Source organism: Urocampus carinirostris, chromosome 16 (assembly GCF_059441175.1).
Source record: "Urocampus carinirostris isolate Australia breed hairy pipefish chromosome 16, RoL_Ucar_1.0, whole genome shotgun sequence".
NCBI lineage: Eukaryota > Metazoa > Chordata > Actinopteri > Syngnathiformes > Syngnathidae > Urocampus > Urocampus carinirostris.
The window spans coordinates 15,898,704-15,920,503 of NC_142364.1; the positions used below are offsets into that span (position 1 = coordinate 15,898,704).

At 40.2% G+C, this 21,800-nt stretch overlaps 3 protein-coding genes across 4 annotated transcripts in view; 1 reads left to right on the plus strand and 2 right to left on the minus strand.

The window, feature by feature from the left end:
* cwc27 (CWC27 spliceosome associated cyclophilin) overlaps positions 1 to 836 on the minus strand; it is a 39,618-nt gene extending 38,782 nt beyond the window's left edge. The window contains exons 1-3 of one of the 2 annotated variants that reach the window (XM_088319816.1): positions 445 to 836; positions 258 to 354; positions 66 to 178 (exon numbers count right to left, since the gene is read on the minus strand). In XM_088319816.1, the coding sequence (XP_088175942.1) occupies positions 66 to 178; positions 258 to 354; positions 445 to 486 (252 nt within the window). In that variant the 5' untranslated portion in view covers positions 487 to 836. The remainder of the gene's footprint in view (positions 1 to 65; positions 179 to 257; positions 355 to 444) is intronic. The other variant, XM_088319817.1, reaches the window with a different exon arrangement.
* A 67-nt stretch (positions 837 to 903) lies between these two features.
* ppwd1 (peptidylprolyl isomerase domain and WD repeat containing 1) lies at positions 904 to 11,653 on the plus strand. Its single transcript, XM_088319813.1, has 11 exons — positions 904 to 1,069; positions 2,816 to 2,918; positions 2,992 to 3,095; positions 3,182 to 3,302; positions 3,395 to 3,842; positions 7,060 to 7,250; positions 7,311 to 7,500; positions 9,251 to 9,432; positions 9,499 to 9,580; positions 11,094 to 11,276; positions 11,447 to 11,653. Exons 1-11 carry the CDS (start codon positions 943 to 945, stop codon positions 11,588 to 11,590), a joined length of 1,875 nt encoding a protein of 624 aa, XP_088175939.1. The 5' UTR covers positions 904 to 942; the 3' UTR covers positions 11,591 to 11,653.
* On the minus strand, positions 10,779 to 21,696 carry trim23 (tripartite motif containing 23). Its single transcript, XM_088319815.1, has 11 exons — positions 21,545 to 21,696; positions 19,378 to 19,540; positions 19,180 to 19,301; positions 17,514 to 17,792; positions 16,958 to 17,140; positions 16,667 to 16,882; positions 16,458 to 16,592; positions 13,913 to 14,042; positions 13,733 to 13,843; positions 13,462 to 13,586; positions 10,779 to 13,339 (listed from the first exon to the last, which is right to left on the minus strand). The coding sequence occupies exons 1-11, from the start codon at positions 21,674 to 21,676 to the stop codon at positions 13,160 to 13,162; spliced, it is 1,776 nt and encodes a 591-aa protein (XP_088175941.1). The 5' UTR covers positions 21,677 to 21,696; the 3' UTR covers positions 10,779 to 13,159.
* Positions 21,697 to 21,800: the final 104 nt, after the last annotated feature.

The following is a 21,800-nucleotide window of genomic DNA, read 5'->3' on the forward strand; positions in this document are numbered from 1 at the left end:
AAACATCGTAAGGCAGGAGCACTATATCCCGGGGGGTCTACTGTACTTCATATCAGCATCCTAACCTTGAATGTGCACCCATAAATGGACTCTCCTCCTGTCCCAGTCCCAGTCGGATCTCCACCCTGAATGATGAATTCAGGGACCACCCTGTGGAAAATGGTCCCATCGTAGTAACCTTTTGGACCATAAGAAAAATCTATCTCAATCAACTGTTTCAATTTGAGGAAGATAAACTGAGATTGTGTGACTATTACCTTCCATGCATAGCTGCACAAAGTTCCTGCATGCTTTAGGAGCTTCTTTGGACCACAGCTCGATGTCTATCTCACCAGCGGAGGTTTTTAACAAGACCTTCAACATCAAGTAAAATAGATTAGAGACATTTTTTAAATGTAAAGGGCACAGTTATTGTAAAAAGGTAAAATGTTTAATTCCGCTCACCTTTCCATTAGTGGGTGGCTCTTGAATGTATATGTTGCTCATTTTTAAAACACCTGTTTATAAATTGTGTTTGAATTTGGAATGTACAGTTATATTGTAGAAAAAAATGTAAAAAACTAAAGCTTAATTGGCAATACGCTAGTGCGGCCGCAAGTAGTCTGCGAGCGAATTGTTTACGTCGTTCTGTGGGGGTGGGGGCTATAATATTGTTAAAGTCAGGGAGTCCAAATCAAACTAGTAATCCACACTTAAAACCTTACTGGATTTAATATTAAATTCTAAAGGGTTTGACCTTTTTAACATATCTCAACACTGGTTACTTTAAAAAAAAGAAAGAACTATAACGGGTTCTGACCCCTCAAAACAGTGTTGGTTTGACCCATGTGCAGTCTGGAAATAATCCCTATAGAAACAACAACCTAAAACGTTGTTCCTGATTTTATTCGCCGAACGGAAGTACCGTAAAACTGGACGGAACGGGGCGGAAATAGGTCGACAATGGCGGCAGTCGAAAACAATGTGGAATTGAAGCGGAAAGCCGATCAAACCCAGGATGAAGAAGGAGAAAATGAGGAATGGGTTGGGCCCATGCCGAGCGAGGCGGCAACGACCAAAAAGAGAAAAGGTTGGTGTGGTTGCCGTCTTGAAAAACAATTCACTGATGTTTATGCAAGTGTGCATGCAGCTGCAAGCTTATAACAAGCACAATCACAAAATATACATTTTATTAAGCCAAGTTTCAGTGAATTCCAAAGCCTTGCACAGTTTTGCTTACTTGTATAAAATATGTGTTTGGTCTCGTTCACAATTTGGGATTGACGATGCATGCCATTACAGGGTTCCCACAGTTTAACGCAAGTGAAATTCAACACGTTTAAATCTAGAGTAAGATCAAGTCGACAAATAAACATACACAATCCAAACAAACAAAACTAAAGGCACCCCACATTAATTAGAGGCATCTTTTAACAAATCTATTTTTCAAAACACATTTTTGGTCCAGTTGAAAACTTTCCATCTGAATAACAGCACTGTCAAGTTTTTGACATGGGAAAACCATAAAAAGGATGTTTAGAGTGCATCATGGGTCCTCAGTCAAAATTGGAAGATAACTAGTCAAGTCATGTTAAATTGTATAGCGCTTAATCACAGAGAGTCTAAAAGGGCTGCACAGATTGTTATTACACCATCCCCTGATCTAAAACCTACACAAGGGCAAGGAAAAACTCAACCTCAACATGAGGATAATGAAGAAACATTGAGAAGGGACCGCACGATAGTTCCCCTTCCAGGATGACCAGGCTGCATCGGCTGTTGCAATAACAAATAATAAACAGATATTCTCAACATAAAATATAGCTTATTCAATAGCTATAGAATAGAAGTTCGTTTTAAGCTTAGATTTAAACAATTCCACCGAGGTTGCAGATTCGAATCTCAGGGGGAAGAGCATTCCACAACCCCGGGGCCCGATACCTGCGGATCTCTTCTCGGCTCTTGGGATCACTAGTAGACAGGCATTTTCAGAGCAAAGGCTCCGGACCGGGACATAGGGGGAAATTAAATCAGAGTATTCTGCTACATCCATGAAGCATTTTTATCATAATGCTTTAAAAATGATTTTTTTTGTTCCAGTGTAAAACTTTTCTGAAAAACAACAATTCTATATTCATGACCAATTTAACTAAGCGTTTCGCCATTTGCATATGTGAATATAGTGTCTTAACTCCCACTGGCAAGAGTTTAAAATATTTCTTGCACACATTACCTGGCAAAGCCTTACGTCATGGCAAAAAACGTCCGTCGGACAGCTACTTCATATTAAATTTACACATTAACGCGGTCCAAATTAAACATCTCTGTCTGAAGTTGCTATGTGTTTTGTGGGTATACCTGATATATGCGTCTATCCTGAAAGGCCCGACTGAAACCACATTGCCGTTTTGATAGTTCAGTTATTGTGGTCACGCCATCTTGCTTCTTAAGTAAATCGGTGAATTATCAAGACAATTGATAAATGATAATCTTTTTAGTTGAAACAAATATAAATCTTTTTATGTGTTCACATTTTCAAGACTTTCGGAACTTGGATTTAAGACATTTGAATACCAATTAGGGCCTTATTTTTAGTACAATGACATTTTCAAGGATCTGCGGGAACCCTGCTCCAACATCCGACTGTTCCTGGCTGTTCTGTTTTGAAGTTGTGAACGGCGGCATCAAAAACAAAGTTACGTTTTGTTTTTTTTAGCCCACAGAACTCTTCTGATACACGTTTGTCCTTATCTGCAACACGTGGATGGGTTTGAGTTTGGGAAAATGACGTTTTTGGTTAGAGTGACTATATCGTCTGTGCTTTTTCACAATTTAGTTCTGGAATACGAGCGAGTCTACCTTGACAATCTTCCTTCGGCTGCCATGTATGAAAGGAGCTACATGCACAGAGATGTGATCACGCACATCTTTTGTTCCAAGTAACTCGCCCTGCTGCTCCATATGTGTTCGTAAACCGTAGAGGAAGTTCACTCATCACTATTTTTCCCCTAGGACAGATTTTGTCATCACAGCCAGTCAGGATGGTCACGTCAAGTTCTGGAAGAAAAAGGAGGATGAGGGAATTGAATTTGTCAAACACTTTCGGTGTCATCTTGGTAGGAGTATTTCCTTTGATTTGAAAGATATTTAAAAGCCTTTGAGAGTTTGATAATCGTGTTTGTGGGGCTGCTTTTCAATGTAGGTGTGATTGAAAGCATCGCAGTCAGCGCTGACGGCGCCCTCTGTAGTTCCGTCGGCGACGACCAGGCCATGAAAGTATTTGACGTGGTCAACTTTGACATGATCAACATGCTTAAGCTTGGGTAAATTGGATGAGTGTTTAGTTTAACTGCCGCAAAGGCGACAAGGAGAATTATTGGTGGTTGAGTGATAAATTCATACATTTTGTTATTAGATTCCAACCCGGTCAGAGCGAGTGGATCTACAACCCCGGGGACGCCATATCCACGGTGGCCTGCTCGGAAAAATCGACCGGCAAGATTTTCGTCTATGACGGCCGCGGAAGTGGCGAGCCCCTGCATGTTTTCGACAAGATGCACTCCTCGCCACTGTCGCAGATCCGCCTGAACGCCAAATTCCGAGTGGTGGTCTCTGCCGACAAAACGGGAATGCTGGAGTACTGGACGGGTCTCCCTTCGGAATTTAAGTTCCCCAAACACGTGCAGTGGCAGTACAAGACGGACACTGATTTATACGAATTCGCCAAACACAAAACGTACCCAACCAGCCTTGTGTTCTCACCCGACGGAAAGAGAATGGCAACCATGGCATCTGACCGGAAAGTCAGAATCTTCAGATTTCTTACGGGAAAGCTGATGAGAGTGTTTGATGAATCCTTAACGGTAAGTTAAGTCCTAGCACATTAAAAGAACTGTGCTTAGCTTGACTAAATAATTTCTCTGGTAAAATAAGGTGTAAATTAGCACATTATATAGGTCAAGCCATGTTTATTTGAATAGCCCTTTAGGACAAGTCTTAAAGGGCTGAACAGAGATAATTGTAAACTTCAGATATTATGTAACAATATGCACAGAATGACTTAAAAAGGGGGAAAATTAAGAAAAACCCCAAAAAATAAAAGGAAAAAGAGAAATAAAAGGAAAAAAAAAAGAATGAACTTTACAGGACTGTCCCAGAAAATTAGAATATTGTGATAAAGTTCTTTATTTTCTGTAATGCAATTAAAAAAACAAAAATGTCATACATTCTGGATTCATTACACATCAACTGAACTATTTCAAGCCTTTTATTATTTTAATATTGCTGAATTTGGCTTACAGCTTAAGAAAACTCAAAAATCCTATCTCAAAATATTAGAATATCATGAAAAAGTATACAAGTAAGCTATTCAACTAATCACCTAAATCATCTAATTAACTCGAGGGTTTCCTGAGCCTTAAAAACACTCAGCTTGGTTCAGTAAACTAAATCACAAGTATGGGGAAGACTGCTGATCTGACTGCTGTCCAGAAGACCATCATTGATACCCTCCATCAGGAGGGTAAGACACAAAAAGAAATTTCTCAAAGAGCAGGCTGTTCACAGAGTGCAGTTTCAAAGCATATCCACAAAAAGTCTGTTGGAAGGGAAAAATATGGCCGGAAACGCTGCACAACCAAGAGAGATGACCGCAGCCTTAACAAAATTGTGAAGAAGAGCCGCTTCCAGAATTTGGGGGAGCTTCAAAGACAGTGGGCTGAAGCTGGAGTCCAGGTATCATAAGCCACAGTTCACAGACGTGTCCGGGAAATGGGCTACAATAGCCGTATTCCCATGGTCAAGCCACTTCTGAACTCAAGACAACGGAAGAAGCGTCTGACTTGGGCTATGGAGAAGAAGCACTGGACAGTTGCAGAGTGGTCCAAAGTCCTCTTTTCAGACGAAAGCAAGTTTTGCATTTCATTTGGAAGTCAAGGCGCCAGAGTCTGGAGCAAGGCTGGAGAGGAGCAAAATCCAAGTTGCTTGAAATCCAGTGTGAAGTTCCCACAGTCAGCAATGGTTTGGGGAGCCATGTCAGCTGCTGGTGTTGGTCCACTGTGTTTCATCAAGTCCAGAGTAAATGCAACTGTGTACCAAGAGATTTTAGAGCACTACATGCTTCCATCTGCTGAAAAGCTCTATGGAGATGAGGATTTCATTTTCCAGCATGATCTGGCACCTGCCCACAGTGCCAAAACCACCAGTAACTGGTGCACTGACCATGGCATCACTGTCTTTGATTGGCCTGCTAATTCCCCTGACCTGAACCCCATCGAGAATTTGTGGGGTATAGTTAAGAAGAAGATGAAAGACACCAGACCTACAAATGCAAATGAGCTGAAGGCCGCTATCGAAGCATCCTGGGCATCAATAACACCTCAGCAATGCCACAGGCTGATTGCCTCCATGCCACGCCAGATTGATGCAGTAATCCGTGCAAAAGGATTCCCAACCAAGTACTGAGTGCATCAATGGACATTTTCAAATGTTTGATTTAGTTTTGCTGTTATAAAATTATTTTTTTACTTGGTCTGAGGAAGTATTCTAATATTTTGAGATAGGATTTTTGAGTTTTTTTCAGCTGTAAGCCAAAATCAGCAATATTCAAATAATAAAAGGCTTGAAATAGTTCAGTTGATGTGTAATGAATCCAGAATGTATGACATTTTTGTTTTTTTAATTGCATTACAGAAAATAAAGAACTTTATCACAATATTCTAATTTTCTGAGACAGTCCTGTATAGTTTTATATAAAAATATTAACACTGAAAAACATGGTATATGGTAAAAATATTTATGAACAAATATAACGTCAACAAAACTAAATCCCCCTAAAAATGCCTATTGACCAATCATAAGAGAAAAAAGGAGTCCTGGAGGGAACCAGCTGTTTATTAGCGGACCCTTCACCTTCAAGAGACGTTTCCTTCGCGAATAACACGAGTCGGGTGCTGTCAACTCGGCCCTCATTTGCCTTTTCTTTCGGCACATTAGTAAATAATGTATTCATAATCGCTATCTATCATTGATAGTCGCTGTTTTGAATGGTGACATGATCTAATATACGTGACGTCAATATTTAGGGCAGATTATTTTCCTCATTTTAACAATTTTTTTTTTTTTTACCAATATCTGAAAAAATAGTTTTTGAAATATTATAGTTTTATTTATTTTAAGTACCATTTGTTTCAAGAATAAAACGGGTAAAAGATAGTCAAATAAGAAAAATAAATCATACAATAGTCACAACTTAAACAGTTATTGCTACGATCTAAAAAAAAAAAAAACATTGTTATAGAATACAATTTTGTATATTTTAAGTATTTCTTGTTTGAACAAGAAAAACAATGTGAAATATGAAAATTTCTTACAATAAGAACAGTTTAATAAGTAGTGTTAAGATCTGGAAAAGGAAGCAAATTTTTGCATATTGTTTGTCGTATCAGACAATTTTGCCTATTTCAACAATAAAAATAAGGTAATACAATGAAAGTGGCAACGTTTGAGAGCAATCATTTTAAATATGAAAATGATACGCCAACATTTTTTCTGCAAATTAAGTCACAAAAAGGAGCATTTAAGGGACAGTGTTTAATATTTCGTGCCTCCTAGTGGTACAAAAAACTTTCAATCAGTAAAAAAACATTGATTTGAATATGAGGCAAAAATACCTGAACCAATGTTAATTTTTTATTAAAAAAAAAACATGGGTCGGAAAACTTTCTTTTACATAATAGAATCACTACCTAAGGACGGCGCCTTGTCTGTCTGGCAACTTGCTGCTATGCTGTGCTCTGTGGCACATGTTTATATTGCCATTTTGTGGTCAAATATTACACGTTGGGGTTTTAAAAAACTAAATAAACAATCGTTGCCCTTATTTCGTTTATAATATTGTGAAATAACTGTAAAATTTGGTATTGGCTCTGATTTTTAAAGGGGACAAATTATTGTTGCATATTTTGAGTTATCAGACTTATAACAATGATATTTTTAGGCCATCCTCTGCCCCACAAATATTGGCCTGATTATTACCTTACATCCTCGTACGTCCTGATGTGTTCTTCTTAACCTCGCCAGATGTTCACTGAGCTGCAGCAAATGAGGCAGCAGCTCCCCGACATGGAGTTTGGCCGGCGAATGGCTGTGGAGCGAGAGCTGGAGAAGGTGGACGGCATCCGACTTACCAATATCATCTTCGACGAGACGGGCCATTTCGTTCTATACGGGACCATGCTGGGCATCAAGGTCATCAATGTGGAAACCAACAGGTACATGTTGAAGATGAGGGGGGAAAGGGACTGTCAAGTTGAAAGTTTATCTGCTCACAGGTGTGTACGCATACTTGGGAAACAAGAGAACATCCGCGTGGTCCAGCTAAGTCTTTTTCAAGGGGTGGCAAAGGCTATGCAAGTAGCGCCTACTGTGGAGATGAAGGCCTCAGATAATCCCGCCCTGCAAAATGTGGAGCCGGACCCCACAGTCTTCTGCACCGCCTTCAAAAAGAACCGGTTCTACATGGTGAGACGTAATCGTGAACTCAAAGCTGTCAAAATCAAAGTAGGCCCCTGGGATATGACCTGAATCCGTTCTGAGGTGGGGATCAAAATGTTTAATTGGTGGGGAATAGAAACCTATGGCAGTGTTTCACATATCATATAAAAACTCGCGGCCAGGGTCTCGAACTTGTATAAAGAAACAAAAAAATGGTCCTTTCTCACTTTTGGTCGATTGGTTCAAACTAGTGTTTTTGTTTTGTTATTGAGCAAAGGAACAATTCAAGAGAGATTGCAATACGGAGGACAAAAAGGATTTAAAAAAAAAAAAAATGAGTCAAAGCAGGAAAATGATCCTTAGTTTGACTCATTTTATTCATATTAAAATGTATTAAATTAAAATAATAATTTGAGTGTTTCTCGTTTCGTTGTTGTGCAGAAGCACAGCTCTTTGACCACAGAAACAGTTCAAGAGAGATTGCAAAACGGAGGACAAAAAAGAAATTTAAAAAAGAGTAGAAGCAGGAAAATGATCCTTATTTGGACTCATTTTGATTATTTGAATGGCTCAAAAACATAGTGCATTGTCTATCACTGACAGAAGAATCTAAATCAGGCCTTTAAAGCTTAGCACTTTGTGTTCCTAAATGCCAACATTCAGTAAGACGAATGATATTTTGGTTTTTTAATCTATATTTGGCAGGGGGGTTTCAGAGGTTCTGTGTTGAATTGTAAATAGTTTAAAAAAATGTTTATAGCACTTAGGAGTTAATGTTTCTAATTTTTGTTTTGCAGTTTTTAAGGAATTCTGTGTGCTTACAATAAAGGAATAAAGTCATAGATCTAGCTTCTTTATTTTGCTTTAAAATTCACCAGATCTATGTGTTTGTATATAAAATGCACAATATGTTTTCTGGAGGACGCTTACCCCGAAGCCCCTTAGGCTGTCCACCCACCAGTCGCACAAAATTCTATGGGAAACACTGAATGGTCATTAGCTAACGCATCCTAAACACCCTGTACCACAGTACAATTGTAAATACATATTTAACACCATTTACACAATTATAGTAATTCATATTAACATGTAATATACATCGATATGATTCAATAACGTTATAAGTTCACATGTAAAGGACTATTAAAATTGAATTTAATCTTGGTGTGATGTGACATGAGCAGGTACAGCTTGTGGGTACACGGGGAAGAGTGAATTAAATTGAAAACTGATTTTGAAAGTTCGTTGTGCGCTTAGATTTTGTTGCTTTTTTTCGCCTCCTTATTGTCGATTCTGCCATATTCCGTAGCGAGGGTAACAATGTGTGTGCCTTCTTCGTATTTCTTTATTATCTCAAGCTTTTTTCCATTGTTATCTTTTGTTTCTGCAAATAGCATAACTGCTAGTATAAGGACCCTTAGCTAAACTAATTAGTTTGTTACACAAGATTCTGGACTAAGCAAAAAAAAGGAACATTGTTGAGCTCAGCCAAAAGCAAATCAGCATCTTTGTGGCTGCGAGTCAAACTAATAGCAGACCAGCATCGACATCAACCGAAGCACATGCACATGAAGACTGCATGTGAAATAATTAGTTGTTGATGTCTTATGGTGGGGGAAATTCTGTAACGAAAGGCTGAAAAAACATCATACTCCACATCATAACGTGAAAATATCATATGTCTGGTACGCTGCTACCTGGGGTTGTACGGTTCTGTAAAATAAAACCAATATAATCAGACCTCAAAACAATTTTTTTTTGCTTTTCTCCTGTTAAGTTCTCAAAGAGGGAACCCGAGGACACTAAAAGCGCCGACTCAGACCGAGACATCTTCAATGAGAAGCCCTCGAAAGAGGAAGTGATGGCCGCCACGCAGGCCGAGGGACCAAAAAGAGTGTCAGATAGTGCCATCATCCACACCACCATGGGCGACATCCACATCAAGCTCTTCCCTGTCGAGTGGGTGGCAGTCATTGACCTGTCCTGAAATTTCCTGACAAATCCTCACATCTCCTCTCATCGTAGGTGTCCAAAAACTGTGGAGAACTTCTGTGTTCACAGTAGGAATGGCTACTACAACGGACACATCTTCCATAGGGTCATTAAGGTTAGTGTTGTTTGAACAATATCCTAATCAGTTGCCAAATAGAAAAATCCCAGGGTGGGGCTTTTTTTTTGTACCACTGATATTTACATAGTATTAAATATCCCCCCAGCGATGCTTGAAGATCACATGACTATTTTCTCTGGTGACGGAAGGGAGGAGCCAAACTGGCTACTGCTATTGTTAGCTTAACATGTAGCAGGCAAGAGAATATAAAATAATTTATAGTCGTGTTTATTTTAAAATAAAACAGCAATATGCACACTTCAAGTGACAGTGTTTAATAATTCACCAGTAGAGGTTGTTGCTGAGTTTGTACAGTGCTGGAAATCCTCACATACTTGAATTTATATAGTTGTGTTTTCAAAGATTAAAAAGTGATTAAATATTGGGTCAATTGCTTGTAAATGCTTAAGATTGTTGCCATGTTTCTTAACACAGCTCTTTGGTAGCTTCACTTTGCCATTGCATTTCTTCTTCCCTCGTGATTAACCTCAGCTTGGTATTCGTTTGTCCGATAAGGCGTATTTGCCCCCTACGTGTTGTGCTAAGAAGGGATTGGAAAAGGCACTATGAAATGTGTATAAATAATGGACATTTATTATGGGCCATGTAAATAAATAAGATGGCGTTTTCTAGGTGGTTAATTGTAACGCGATTAACTTCCTGACACTTAATAAATTTTACCCAACGCCTATATGGGGAGAGATTAGTCTTAAAAACAAATATATTCGCAGGTAACTCAAGATCTCAAACTTAAGTCTTGATAAATCCACACGCAAGATTAAAACTCATATGTAAATCGCAGATATTTGTGGCTCTTTGAAATACATCATTTACACTGGAGGAATTGGGAAATGTTGCCTCTAAAATTCTTTAAAAGGTGTAGGATGGAGCTAAAGCCCGTATATTCCAAAACACAGACAACGGAGGCTCGAAAATTTGGAAGGCTACTACCAAATGTTCTTTTGTGAGCAAGCATGAATTTGAGCCAGGGACAGAACACCAAAGATCAAGCTGGACACAACTTGAGCAGCTGAATAGACCTAATAGTTGAAATTGGTCAGAGCTGGTATAAGTAGCTATCTTTAGTGACTTGTTGATCAAGTTACTAAAAATGGCAGTAACAGATTGCAAGAGCAAACCAGAATTTGTCAAGCGTGTGAACCCCAAATCACAAAACTCAGCCGTGGAAGCTAAGTAACACTGAAGAACGAAGCAAGCTTTATTTACACATAGCAGCTAAAAATAACGGTGAGTCATAGCCTGAAGCCAAGTGGCTACCACGAGTGGCTAAAGAAGGAAACAATGGGAAAAGATTCCTGAATCACTTTGCGTCCACCATATGTAGGGTCATGCATAACACGCCAGAGAGTCACTACATAATACACACACGGGCTTTAACAAAATCCAACACAAGAACAACAACAACAAAAGCTGAAATCAGCCAGGCTGCACAGGAAAAGTAAAACAAGTAAGCTACCGTTTGAAATTGAAACTGGCGTTGCGCCTACAGGGTTTCATGATCCAGACCGGAGACCCAACAGGAACAGGCATGGGTGGGGAGAGCATCTGGGGCAGCGAGTTTGAAGACGAATTCCACGGCACCCTGAGACACGATCGGCCCTACACGCTCAGCATGGCCAACGCGGGGCCCGCCTCCAACGGCTCACAGTTCTTTATCACGGTGGTGCCCACGGTGAGTAACTCATTATGCGTCCACATGTGTGTGACTGCCTATGTACCACACAATGGTGCCAAGTTACTCTTCCTATGACCTTTAGGAAACGGATTGAACGTCTTAAAATGATTTCCCCCTCCATATCGTATTTGTAATTAACATACATTTCCTTCACTTTTGCTCTGCAGCCATGGCTGGACAACAAGCACACAGTGTTCGGAAGGTGCATCAAAGGCATGGAGGCCGTGCAGAGGATTTCCAATGCCAAAGTTCACCCGAAAACGGACAAGCCATATGAGGACATTAGCATCATTAACATCACTGTCAAGTGATCATTTGTATGCTTTCTGTACATTTTATTTTAAAAGATTAAACAGTACTATGTTTTACATATAGTTTGTCTCTACCTGGAGCTTATTTTGTGATTTCAAATGTACCCAAGTTTAGTAGGGGAAGAACATAAACAACACATATATTGGGTATTTAATCCATCAAAATGTGTGGAAAATAACCATCTCAAAAAGGACATGCTTAAATTTATGGTCAGTTTATTTGACAGCATCACAATATGAATAATTTGGGAGGTTGGGCGAAAGCAGTCATCCAGTCAAATGGTAACAAAAGATGTTCAGGCGTACTGTGCTTTTATGTTTTTGCAGACTACACAGAAAAAGTCTTCCCACTGACATTTATTTTTTTTCATTTCGTCTTTCACACAAGTAATAAACATTACATAGCAATGAATAAACGCAAAGGGTTGCCTGTCCTTGCCGATGTGACAAAAGAATCAGTGGCAGGAGGAGGGGGTTTCACATTACATTACAAAGGGGTGGCTGGGTTGTTAAGGTTGTCTGACGGCTTCACAGAGACCGTCCAGACCTGTTTAATACTGGGAGGAGACAGTAGAGCGCGTTGACCCCAATTTAAACGTGCAACACACAAAACATGAACACTACAGTATAAATATCGTCAGTAAACGTTTTGTTCTGTAACAGAATAACGACCCTTCTAAAATGTACCTCCACCAACCGCAGCTAAAGTAAGCATTTATTCTGTAACTTTTGAAATTCAGCTCAAAGGTCCGTCTTCTATTACAGTCCCTGTCATCGTTAGTTTATGAATTAGGAAAAAAAAGGTTACATTTGATGCACTACTTATATTTAATGTATGTCCTCTACATAAATACACACAATTTGGGCACTTCTGTAACATAAATGACGACTTTGACGAACTAGTAGGGTGATTAGGGTGGTTTCAAGTCATTCACTGCCGTTAAAAGCTATGAATGTCTTTGGGATTAAACCTTTCACTACTGTTGACGGCTGTATACATTAGTGACAGGAAATGCATTGATGTGGGTCCAAACCACATCATATGCAGCTAATATTACGAGTAGCGCTTTGATGTCAACAGGTGCACAGTTTTGCCTCTATAGTAACGTTAGTAGTCCAGCTGAAGGCAGCAGTGGAAAACAGAAACAGCAAATGTTACATTAATGAGGCAAAGTCATGCTCTGAATCCTTTTACTCACGAGGACAAAGAGTACTAGTATATGGACCTTTAAAGTTGGATATCAAGGATTGTATAGAAAGGTTGAAACTTTTCTCATAAATTTGAGTATTTAACAATGATGTCAATCAGCCGTAGTTACACAGTGAATAAATGAACATATTTACCCACTATGCTATACATCGTGCTTTCCATACTGGAGTCAGTTTAGTATAAAGTTTAGCCGGCTCACATGGCCTTTTTCGGTACCTCACAGTCTCCCCAAAGGAAAGGAGCAGTTATCCATCTCAAAGCTCTTCTAACACATACCTTCAAGTGTCTGTTCACAGATAAACGCTCGTCAAACCAGCGACGGCTACGTCCAGGACGTTCTAAACTACTTCCAGGATGTTCTAGGCCACGTCCAGGACGCCCGCAGCCACCAGTTGCCTGGACAGCCAATCCAAGCCCTCGTGGAGGCCCATCCCACTGCGGGCATCGCAGCCTTGAATGTGCCAGCTCCTTCCGCAGCACAGCTTGTGCAGGCTCAGACGCTCGGTCATCTCCTCAACTGAAACGGCGCCGGGAACGTCCTGGGCAAGCATGGGAAAAAGTTGTGAGATGAGGCAACCTGAGCTCCACACATGGGAAAAGCTTCCAAATTGTGTTTCTAAAAGCACCACTGAGAATAAAACATTGCACTGCTAATTTGTACCTGTTTGTTAGCAAAAATGAGGAGCAGGGCATCTCTAAGCTCCTTCTCAGTCAGCAGCTTGGCCAGTTCGCTATGCGCTTCCATCAGACGGTCCCGATGACAGCTGTCAATTACAAATACCACCGCTGTGTGGAGAACAATAATAAGCCATTTAACATACATTAGCAACAAGATTTTTCTGATATTGTCCAATGTCGATTAAGTCATGGCAAGAAGACTCACAGGAATAAAATAGCAATGCATAGAAGGATTTCAAAGCCAAAAATGTTACCTTGAGTGTTAAGATAATAGTGTTTCCACAAGGGCCTCAGCTTGTGTTTTCCTCCAACGTCCCATATGGTGAATTTCAAGTTTTTATATTCCACTGTCTCCACATTGAAACCTTGTTAAAAAGAGGAATACAAAGTAAATATAGTAGCTATATAATGAGTTATTTAATGATTTAGCATACCAATAGTGGGAATGGGCTGCATGAACTCATCCTGCTTGAGCTTGAAGAGGATGGTGGTTTTACCAGCACAGTCCAGTCCCAGAGTCACCACACGGATCTCCATTTTCGGACCAATGTGGACACGGTTGTCCTGAAAAATAACCAATTTAATATCAATATGCACCATATTTTCACAACTATAAGGCACCAGGTTATAAGGCGCACCCCCCAAAAATAGTTTTTTTGTCCTATATTTTCCATACACAAGGCGCACCGGACAATAAAGCGCTAAAGTGGGAACGTCAACTAAACAGTCAGTTCAGTCAAACTTATTAACCCCTTAACATTCTGACGTCTCGCAAAGAAGCAAATATGTGTCTGTACGATGTCACCAATCCGTCAAATGCGTCATTCCACATTTCATTAGGAAGGTTAAACTCGAATGATTCAAGACATGTCAACCATTTTTTAGTTTCAATTTTCTTTCTTGCTGGCAACTGTGTGGAGCAAAACAAGAATTTGATTGTGCAGGGAAATGTGGTTCTTTACTGTGCAGGACAATAAACACTTTGAATTGAATTTTAAAATAGACTCATCACAGAAACCTCAAGATCAGTCTGAAACAAGATACTGGGAAAGTATAAAGCCGGGGTAGCTCACCAAAGTCGTCTTGCAGGCATCAGGTTCAATAAAAATACGCAAACATGGTCCTCTTACATCCGTGAGTGTAGTAAATCCAACCGTGTAAAATATTTACACACTCCAAAACACGCAATGATGCCGACAAAAGAAGGAAAAATCTGCCGAGAAGTATCTGCATCGATAGTCGTTGCTCTTTGCTAGCTGTCTGTTTATCCCCATAATTTCTGTTTACAAATATAGACTAGTTAAAAATGTTTTCTCCAGGCCGTAGAGCAACCTAACTTGTGATTCACATTCATATTTTTCGGCCAATTGGAGACTTAGTTTTGCCCCGCTTTAGCCTATGCAAACCTGTAAATGCTAAAACGTACCCGCCTCCTTTACCCCCTGAATAACTTTAGCCAATAGATAGATAGATAGATAGATAGATACTTTGTTCATCCCCGAAGGGAAATTCACATTTCCAGCAGCATCCCTGAGCTGAGAACAATCGAGAACAATCGAAAATAACACGGGAGCTGCTGGAGTGGCTGCCATTCGTGACGGCGCCGGAAGAAAAGATTCAATTTGAATCATGTACAAACAAACAAACAATTGAATCATGTACAAACAAACAAACAAAATATTCATGTTTCAATAAGTGGAGTGTTAATAAAATTGGGGGAAAATAATTTCTGATACTGATATAACCAGATAAAACTAATTTTAAGTTACCTGTCCAAATGAATGTTGTGCCATCTCACCTTTCCCACTCTCTCTCCTGCAGTTGACTTGCTGCTGCTCGCTCCTGAAACTAATACTTACCTCTTTGTGTATTGCCTGCATGTGACCAATTCAAATTATGATTGACACATAGGTTAGGAAATGAAACGTTTAAATATATATCCCAGCATTCACCGCGGACTACTTCACCTACGGGGGAAAATCTAGTCGTCGGCTGCTTGCCTTAGTTGCGAGATCTTGCGACTCAATATTGATCCATATATAAGGCGCGTGGTCAGCTTTTGAAAAAAAAAATGAAGGCTTTTAGGTGCGCCTTATAGTCGTGAAAATACGGTACTTGTCCTTACGACTCAAGACACCATTTAAACACTAGTAGAAGTATTACGTTTATCCACCCATTCACTTCCAGCCTCTTTGTAAGAAAAAATAGTTGTACCTGCGCAGTTGTCAATGGCATAGAACATTTCCACGAGGTATGGCACAACATTCATTTGGACAGGTAACTTAAAATTAGTTTTATCTGGTTATATCAGTATCAGAAATTATTTTCCCCCAATTTTATTAACACTCCACTTATTGAAACATGAATATTTTGTTTGTTTGTTTATGATTCAATTGTTTGTTTGTTTGTACATGATTCAAATTGAATCTTTTCTTCCGGCGCCGTCACGAATGGCAGCCACTCCAGCAGCTCCCGTGTTATTTTCGATTGTTCTCGATTGTTCTCAGCTCAGGGATGCTGCTGGAAATGTGAATTTCCCTTCGGGGATGAACAAAGTATCTATCTATCTATCTAAACATGGGTATTAACTCATTTTGTGACAGACACTTGTGAGATTTTTGACTACTTTTCCAACCCTCTTATTACCTATACAACAATTTTACCAAATATAAATGAGATCCTTTTACCAGAAAAGAGAATAAATTTAACATGGGACAAATAGAAATCCAATAAAACCAGAACAAATTGGCCATTGAAGAACTTCCACAACATTTATGAATACTTCTGATAACTTTTCAAAACAGATATTAAATTAGTTTCAGTGTGTGGAAAAAATGACAACCATTTTTGAGAACTGAATGAGTAAATTTATAACTTTATGTTATGAATCAAAACAAAAGATAAATGCACAAAAAAGTCTCCAGAAGTACCCATATTTTGTATCTAAATGATAGTGGCTGAGACTCTGGCGGCGCCTACCTTGGTAAAGGTGACCGGGATGCCTGCATCCAGCTGGATGTGGTCAGCCAACTCTGTGAACTGATGCTGTTGCTTCTGAAGAGTCTCCAGCAGACAGTTGATCTCCTGCTTGGCCAAAACGACTCTGCAGTCGTCCTACAGGGCCATGTGGATTCATAAAGCAAGTATATCAGAACAGCCCACCATCTGTAAGATTTGTTTCACTCCACCTGTTGAAGTGTCTTCTCGCAATGCATGCAGGCCGTGGAGACCTGAGAGAGCAGTATGGTCATGTCCTCCTGCTGTTGCCTCAGCCAAATAAGCCTCTCACGGACATGAGCATCCACTACGCTTAGTGCCATTTCTTCCTGACGACACAGCGTCTCATGGAGGTCCGCAAAGTAAGCACACACGCAGGAGCGAGCGCTCTCCGCCGTGCCGGGGACCTGGATGAACGCGTTTGTTAGTTTAAAAAAAAATCTCATTTGGAGATACCCGACATGTATGTTGTCCAGTCTCACGTGTTCCGTGTGCGCCATGCCGGGGCCATCCTCCATGATCTGCTCGCCGCCTTCAATCTGCTGGACGATGCCCACCAGCTTCCGTGAGTAATCGGACACTTCTTCTGTGAATGTGCGGATGCATTGCGCCATGTCTAGGATGGATGACCGGATCTGGTTGGCCTCGGTCTCGAGGACAGCATGCTGAGGAGGCACAACAACACATCAGACAACATAAAGGGTTTTCTGCAGTACTTTATAAGAATGAGGGCCACCAATGATTAATTAATCACTGTAAAAATGCCAATTGAAAATTTTACAGGGGGTTAGTATAATAAGTAATCATTGTACCATTTTAGCATTTGCATTCCAAAAGATAAGAAATGTATCGGATTTAGGACATTTGAAAGTGGCCTAGTTCCGGTGTGAAAAAAAATTGGACATGTGCCATTAAGATCGGATTCAGGTCTTGATAGTTCCAAAAAAGTCACATTTTTCCGGCGAACCTAGCCGCAATTGTCACATTCAGGCTTCATCAAATACGAGTTTCCCGTTGCGGTCACCGGCATTAGCTGACCTTGTGTCCCTGGTGCTTGCCGTACTCCTTGCACACACAGCACATGAGCGGCCCCTGCTGGCAGCCCTCCTCCAGGCAGACAAATTCAATGGCGTGCACCTGGTGATGCGGGCATAAGGTCTTCTCGTGAGGCTTGTCGGCAAGTGGTACGCGTCGGTGCTTGGCCAGCGTGCGCGTGGAGTGCGTCAGCTGTGAGCACTCGCTGCAAAGGTGGGTGGCGCACACCGTGCAGTACACGGTTGCCGTGTGGCTCTCGTCCTCGTCGCAGCGGATGATGCACTGCAACAGTTGAAAAGATGGAACTTGTAAATCCTCATATATATATATTTTGTTTTCCTACAAGCGAAAATAAACCAAATTTCACAGACTATTATCAGTTTGCTAGGGCTGGTGAATACAGAGATCCCTCTGTTATTGTGGTTAATGGGTCCGAAACTGCCCACAAAAACTAAAAATCTGCGAAAAAGCATTGCAAATTCATGAAAGCCCCCAGGGCCAAACTTACCTTGAGATGACGTCCTTATTAACTTAGAGTATACAGATAACACAATACCAACTATAGATTTACATATAAAAACAAAGAACACAGATATGCAGTTGAATGGCCTTTATTGTCATTATACTCAAGTAAAACTAAATTAGAGGGCTTCTCCTTTCAGAGTAAGGAGAGCAGCTGGCTTGCTGCACGCGAGCATTGGTTGGCGGCGAGGAGAGCCAGGACTCAGTGATGATTAAAATACTACAAATAAAGCTGTTTCTCACAAGTTGTAGCTGCAGGTCATCCGTTTCATTGGTAATGGACCTGGCATTGGTGAGATACAGGCTCCCTTAAGGGTGGCTTAAGAGAGCTGTTTGCCAAGCCGTAGCAGTAGGCCCGACCTGCAGCCTCAGTATTGCTTTCTCATCGCTGCCTCAGTCGCTTCTCAAACCCGATAATAATCCACAGAACACCGAGTGGCGATCACCATTTTTTTGCGCTCTTCTGTCTTTTCTCAGAGTCCGATTTAATAGATGAATTTCTTTTCAATTTAACGAGCCGCTTAAGACGCCTAGATTTATTTAGATTTTTATTCTTTGAAATCACAGTTGTCAAGGGATTATTGCAAAAATCCAAATAGATAAAACGTCTGTGCGATAGTGGCCTTATTGTTTATAGATTTTTCATGCGATCATGGCTTAACTACCAACAGATGAATGTGTAGGAAACATTAATGAGAAAATACTGGCTTTCAAAATTATATTGTATGGGATAATGGCCATACTGAGTCACATATAATGGCCTAATAATATGTGACCCAGAATGGTCATTATTGCATCTAGGTAAGTAAGTAAAGGCCATTGTCGCATGCCAACAGTTAATTTATGAAATTTAGAATATGAATAAATCCGATAACGTAAAGTTAATAAAAATATGAATAACTGAGACAGTATTCCTAGCTTTCATGCATTCAAAAATCGGGGAAAAAAACAGCACTGTTATATTAGGATGGGGTTAACGATTTTTTTTATACATGAAGTATTTCCTTAAACTGCAATCGCTTTGTAAGCCGTTTTACTTCTACCGAGCTCGAAATTTTAAAAGTATCCCAAAACAAATTCCCATCTATTGCTGGAAATTATAAGATTAGAAAAAAGCGGGATATGGGAGTTACAGCGCTTGATTCACCTCGCCCATTCCTCTCAGAGAATTATCCGCCATTCCAGACTGGTTGGTGGCACCGTTCTGCAGTCGCTCCAGAAGCTCCAGCAGAGCAAAGTTCTTTTTCAGACCCCACACTCCAGAGTCACCTGGATGGAGCAATGAACAGCAAAAGCAACATTTACTCTAAGCCATTTCATTTCTAGAAGATTTCTAAAAGCGTACCCAGTGCTGTGACCTGACGGTCAAAGGGGCAGCGGACGGCCTGTCCGTGCAGGGGCAGCCGGGTGAGGCAGTCGTGGCAAACGGTGTGCCCGCACAGGAGCAGGCGGGGAACCTTGTCGCCTTGGAGCGAGAAGACGTCCTCGCAGACGCCGCACTCCAGCACCTGGGAGTCAGCACACTTAAAATCAAGGTCAAGTTTGTTTGCCCATGCATGAGCAGAAATTGCACACGGGTGATGAGGTTTGAAGTCAGCAATGACTCAGGACGATTTTTGAGACAAAGTTGCACCGACACATGATGAATTCGCCCAAGGGTTATGCAAACTAATGTCAATGAGACCCAGGGGACTAAATTCTACAGCAGTGGTCTAAAACTTGTGGCCCGCAAGAATATAGTTTGGTAAAGGTCAGGGGTTGAGAGCATTGGGCTTAGGCCATGTATGGCTCTTTTCATGAACACAGCTGGCTTGGAGATTTTTTATTTTTATTTTTTAAAAGAGCCCAAGTAATATTTCCTGGATCTTTCCAATTACAGTGTATAAAAAGCAACACACTAGACCCATGATTTGCCCTTGAGTTTATGGAAAGCATTGTTTAAAATATTGGGCGCATCACAAATGCAAAAAAGCACTGGAGTGAAAGTTCTGCTTGAAATACATCCTTTCACAAAAAGATGCTTTTTTGGAAGTCTTCATGAGTATTTTGAAATATTGCTTACTAAAAAATGGTAAAAGCTAAAATCATACTTTTTCTCTATCAAAACAAAGGTTCAAGTTTTCTTTTAAATATGTCCTATGCCTATATAGCTACAGAACCAAAGTATCAAAAATGAGTCAAAAAGGCAAAAAATTGGCGGGTACCCAAACTTCCCATTTGCGAAACGTCTGGCATTGATTGGGTTAATATTTTATTCATAATTTTAGAACGTATTTGCTCTATGCATCAAAAACACTGAGGACTTTCAGTAGAATTGTGCTTGTGTATAAATAAATTAGAAAGACACTCCACATTTTTCTGCATCTCAATCTCGGGGATTTTGCTTTCCTGGTTTGCTTGTATTAAATACTGTTAATCGAGTTTAAATTTGCACAGAATTTACTTATATATACAATCGACTAAAATCAATCCTTACTTTGTGCAAATACACTATATCAAGCACACAAAGTGACTGAGATTGGAGAAAAAAATTGCATTTATGTCATATATTTGGGTGTTATATGATTCGTATGTGTGTTCATGTATTTATGTGCCATATATTTGTAGGTATTTATCTTTACATTTATTTTTCTGCATATGACAGGATAAGTCTTCCATCCACTGAATGCTGTAGTATTCTATGGCAAAATATTGAATATCTGTGGAACAATATTTTATTTCCCTTTGAGTGATTACCTCACTTGCGGTCGCTTCTCAAGGTCACCTCATGTTGAGGTTTTTGAGTTTTTCCTTGCCCTCATGTAGGTTTTAGATCAGGGGAGGGTGTGTAATAGTCTGTAGTTTGCAATAGTCTGTGCAGCCCTTTGAGACTCCTTATGATAAAGGGCTGTTCAAATAAACATGACTTGACTTTGGAGAGAAATTATTAAAGATATGCAAAAACAATAGAATGTCTTTATCGGAAGTTTTCTTGTGGCGTAATGCAAGCCTACCCGACCTAACCCAGACCACTCTCTCACAGTCCCCCAGTAAATTAATTTTGAGACCCCTGAAGTGCAGCCATATGAACAGAGAAAGGTCATTTTAATCTTAAAAGTTGGCAGTTGCTTCACAAATGCCTCCGCACTTTATCACAAAAATCAAAATGGATTCCTAATAAATTTTAAAGGAGAGATACTCCAAAATTTGGTGAGGATAATTGAATGTAATTTCATTCTATTGATTATTGGCATAAAATACAGATTCATAGGCCTGCTCTACAGCCCCACACACGAAATATCATTTTAAGATAAAACTGTTACGAGACACCAACGAAAGAATTAAATGATTTTACCTATGGTTTTGAATTAGTGTCAATTTATAGATTACTCGATACGAAATCTCATTGAAGCAGTGAGCTAGCTAACGTCTATTCGGCGTTCAGGCTCGTAATAGCCAGGATAGCAGTGGCGTATCTCCCGAAGGCTTATCCAAACAATACATTTTAGTTTATGTTTGCAAACCTCCCCGACCTTGACGGAGGCTCCATTGGCCGCCCGGCCGTGTCGAAAGCACGGCTCCATGGTCGCCAGGACGCCCTGCTTGTTTATTCCTGCTGTAGCGGCGGCCATTGCGGGGACAGCTGCGCCGTGGCCACTGCGCATGCGCGTGACGCAGACAGCTCGATGCGCCACACTTCCGAGTTTGCCTCGCGTCATTTTAGACAAATTATTCTTTTTTTGTGTATGACGTTTTGTTTTTTTTATTTCTTAAGACGCTTTTGGAGTA

Coding starts and splice junctions, on each gene's coding strand:
- ppwd1 (XM_088319813.1), top strand. CDS start 943: ATGGCGGCAGTCGAAAACAATGTGGAATTGAAGCGGAAAGCCGATCAA. Junction 3,096..3,181: donor ACACTTTCGGTGTCATCTTG/GTAGGAGTATTT, acceptor TTTTCAATGTAG/GTGTGATTGAAAGCATCGCA. Junction 3,303..3,394: donor ATCAACATGCTTAAGCTTGG/GTAAATTGGATG, acceptor TTTTGTTATTAG/ATTCCAACCCGGTCAGAGCG.
- trim23 (XM_088319815.1), bottom strand. CDS start 21,676: ATGCGCAGTGGCCACGGCGCAGCTGTCCCCGCAATGGCCGCCGCTACA. Junction 16,593..16,666: donor GCGAGAAGACACTTCAACAG/GTGGAGTGAAAC, acceptor ATGGCCCTGTAG/GACGACTGCAGAGTCGTTTT. Junction 13,587..13,732: donor CTATTATCTTAACACTCAAG/GTAACATTTTTG, acceptor TTCTCCACACAG/CGGTGGTATTTGTAATTGAC.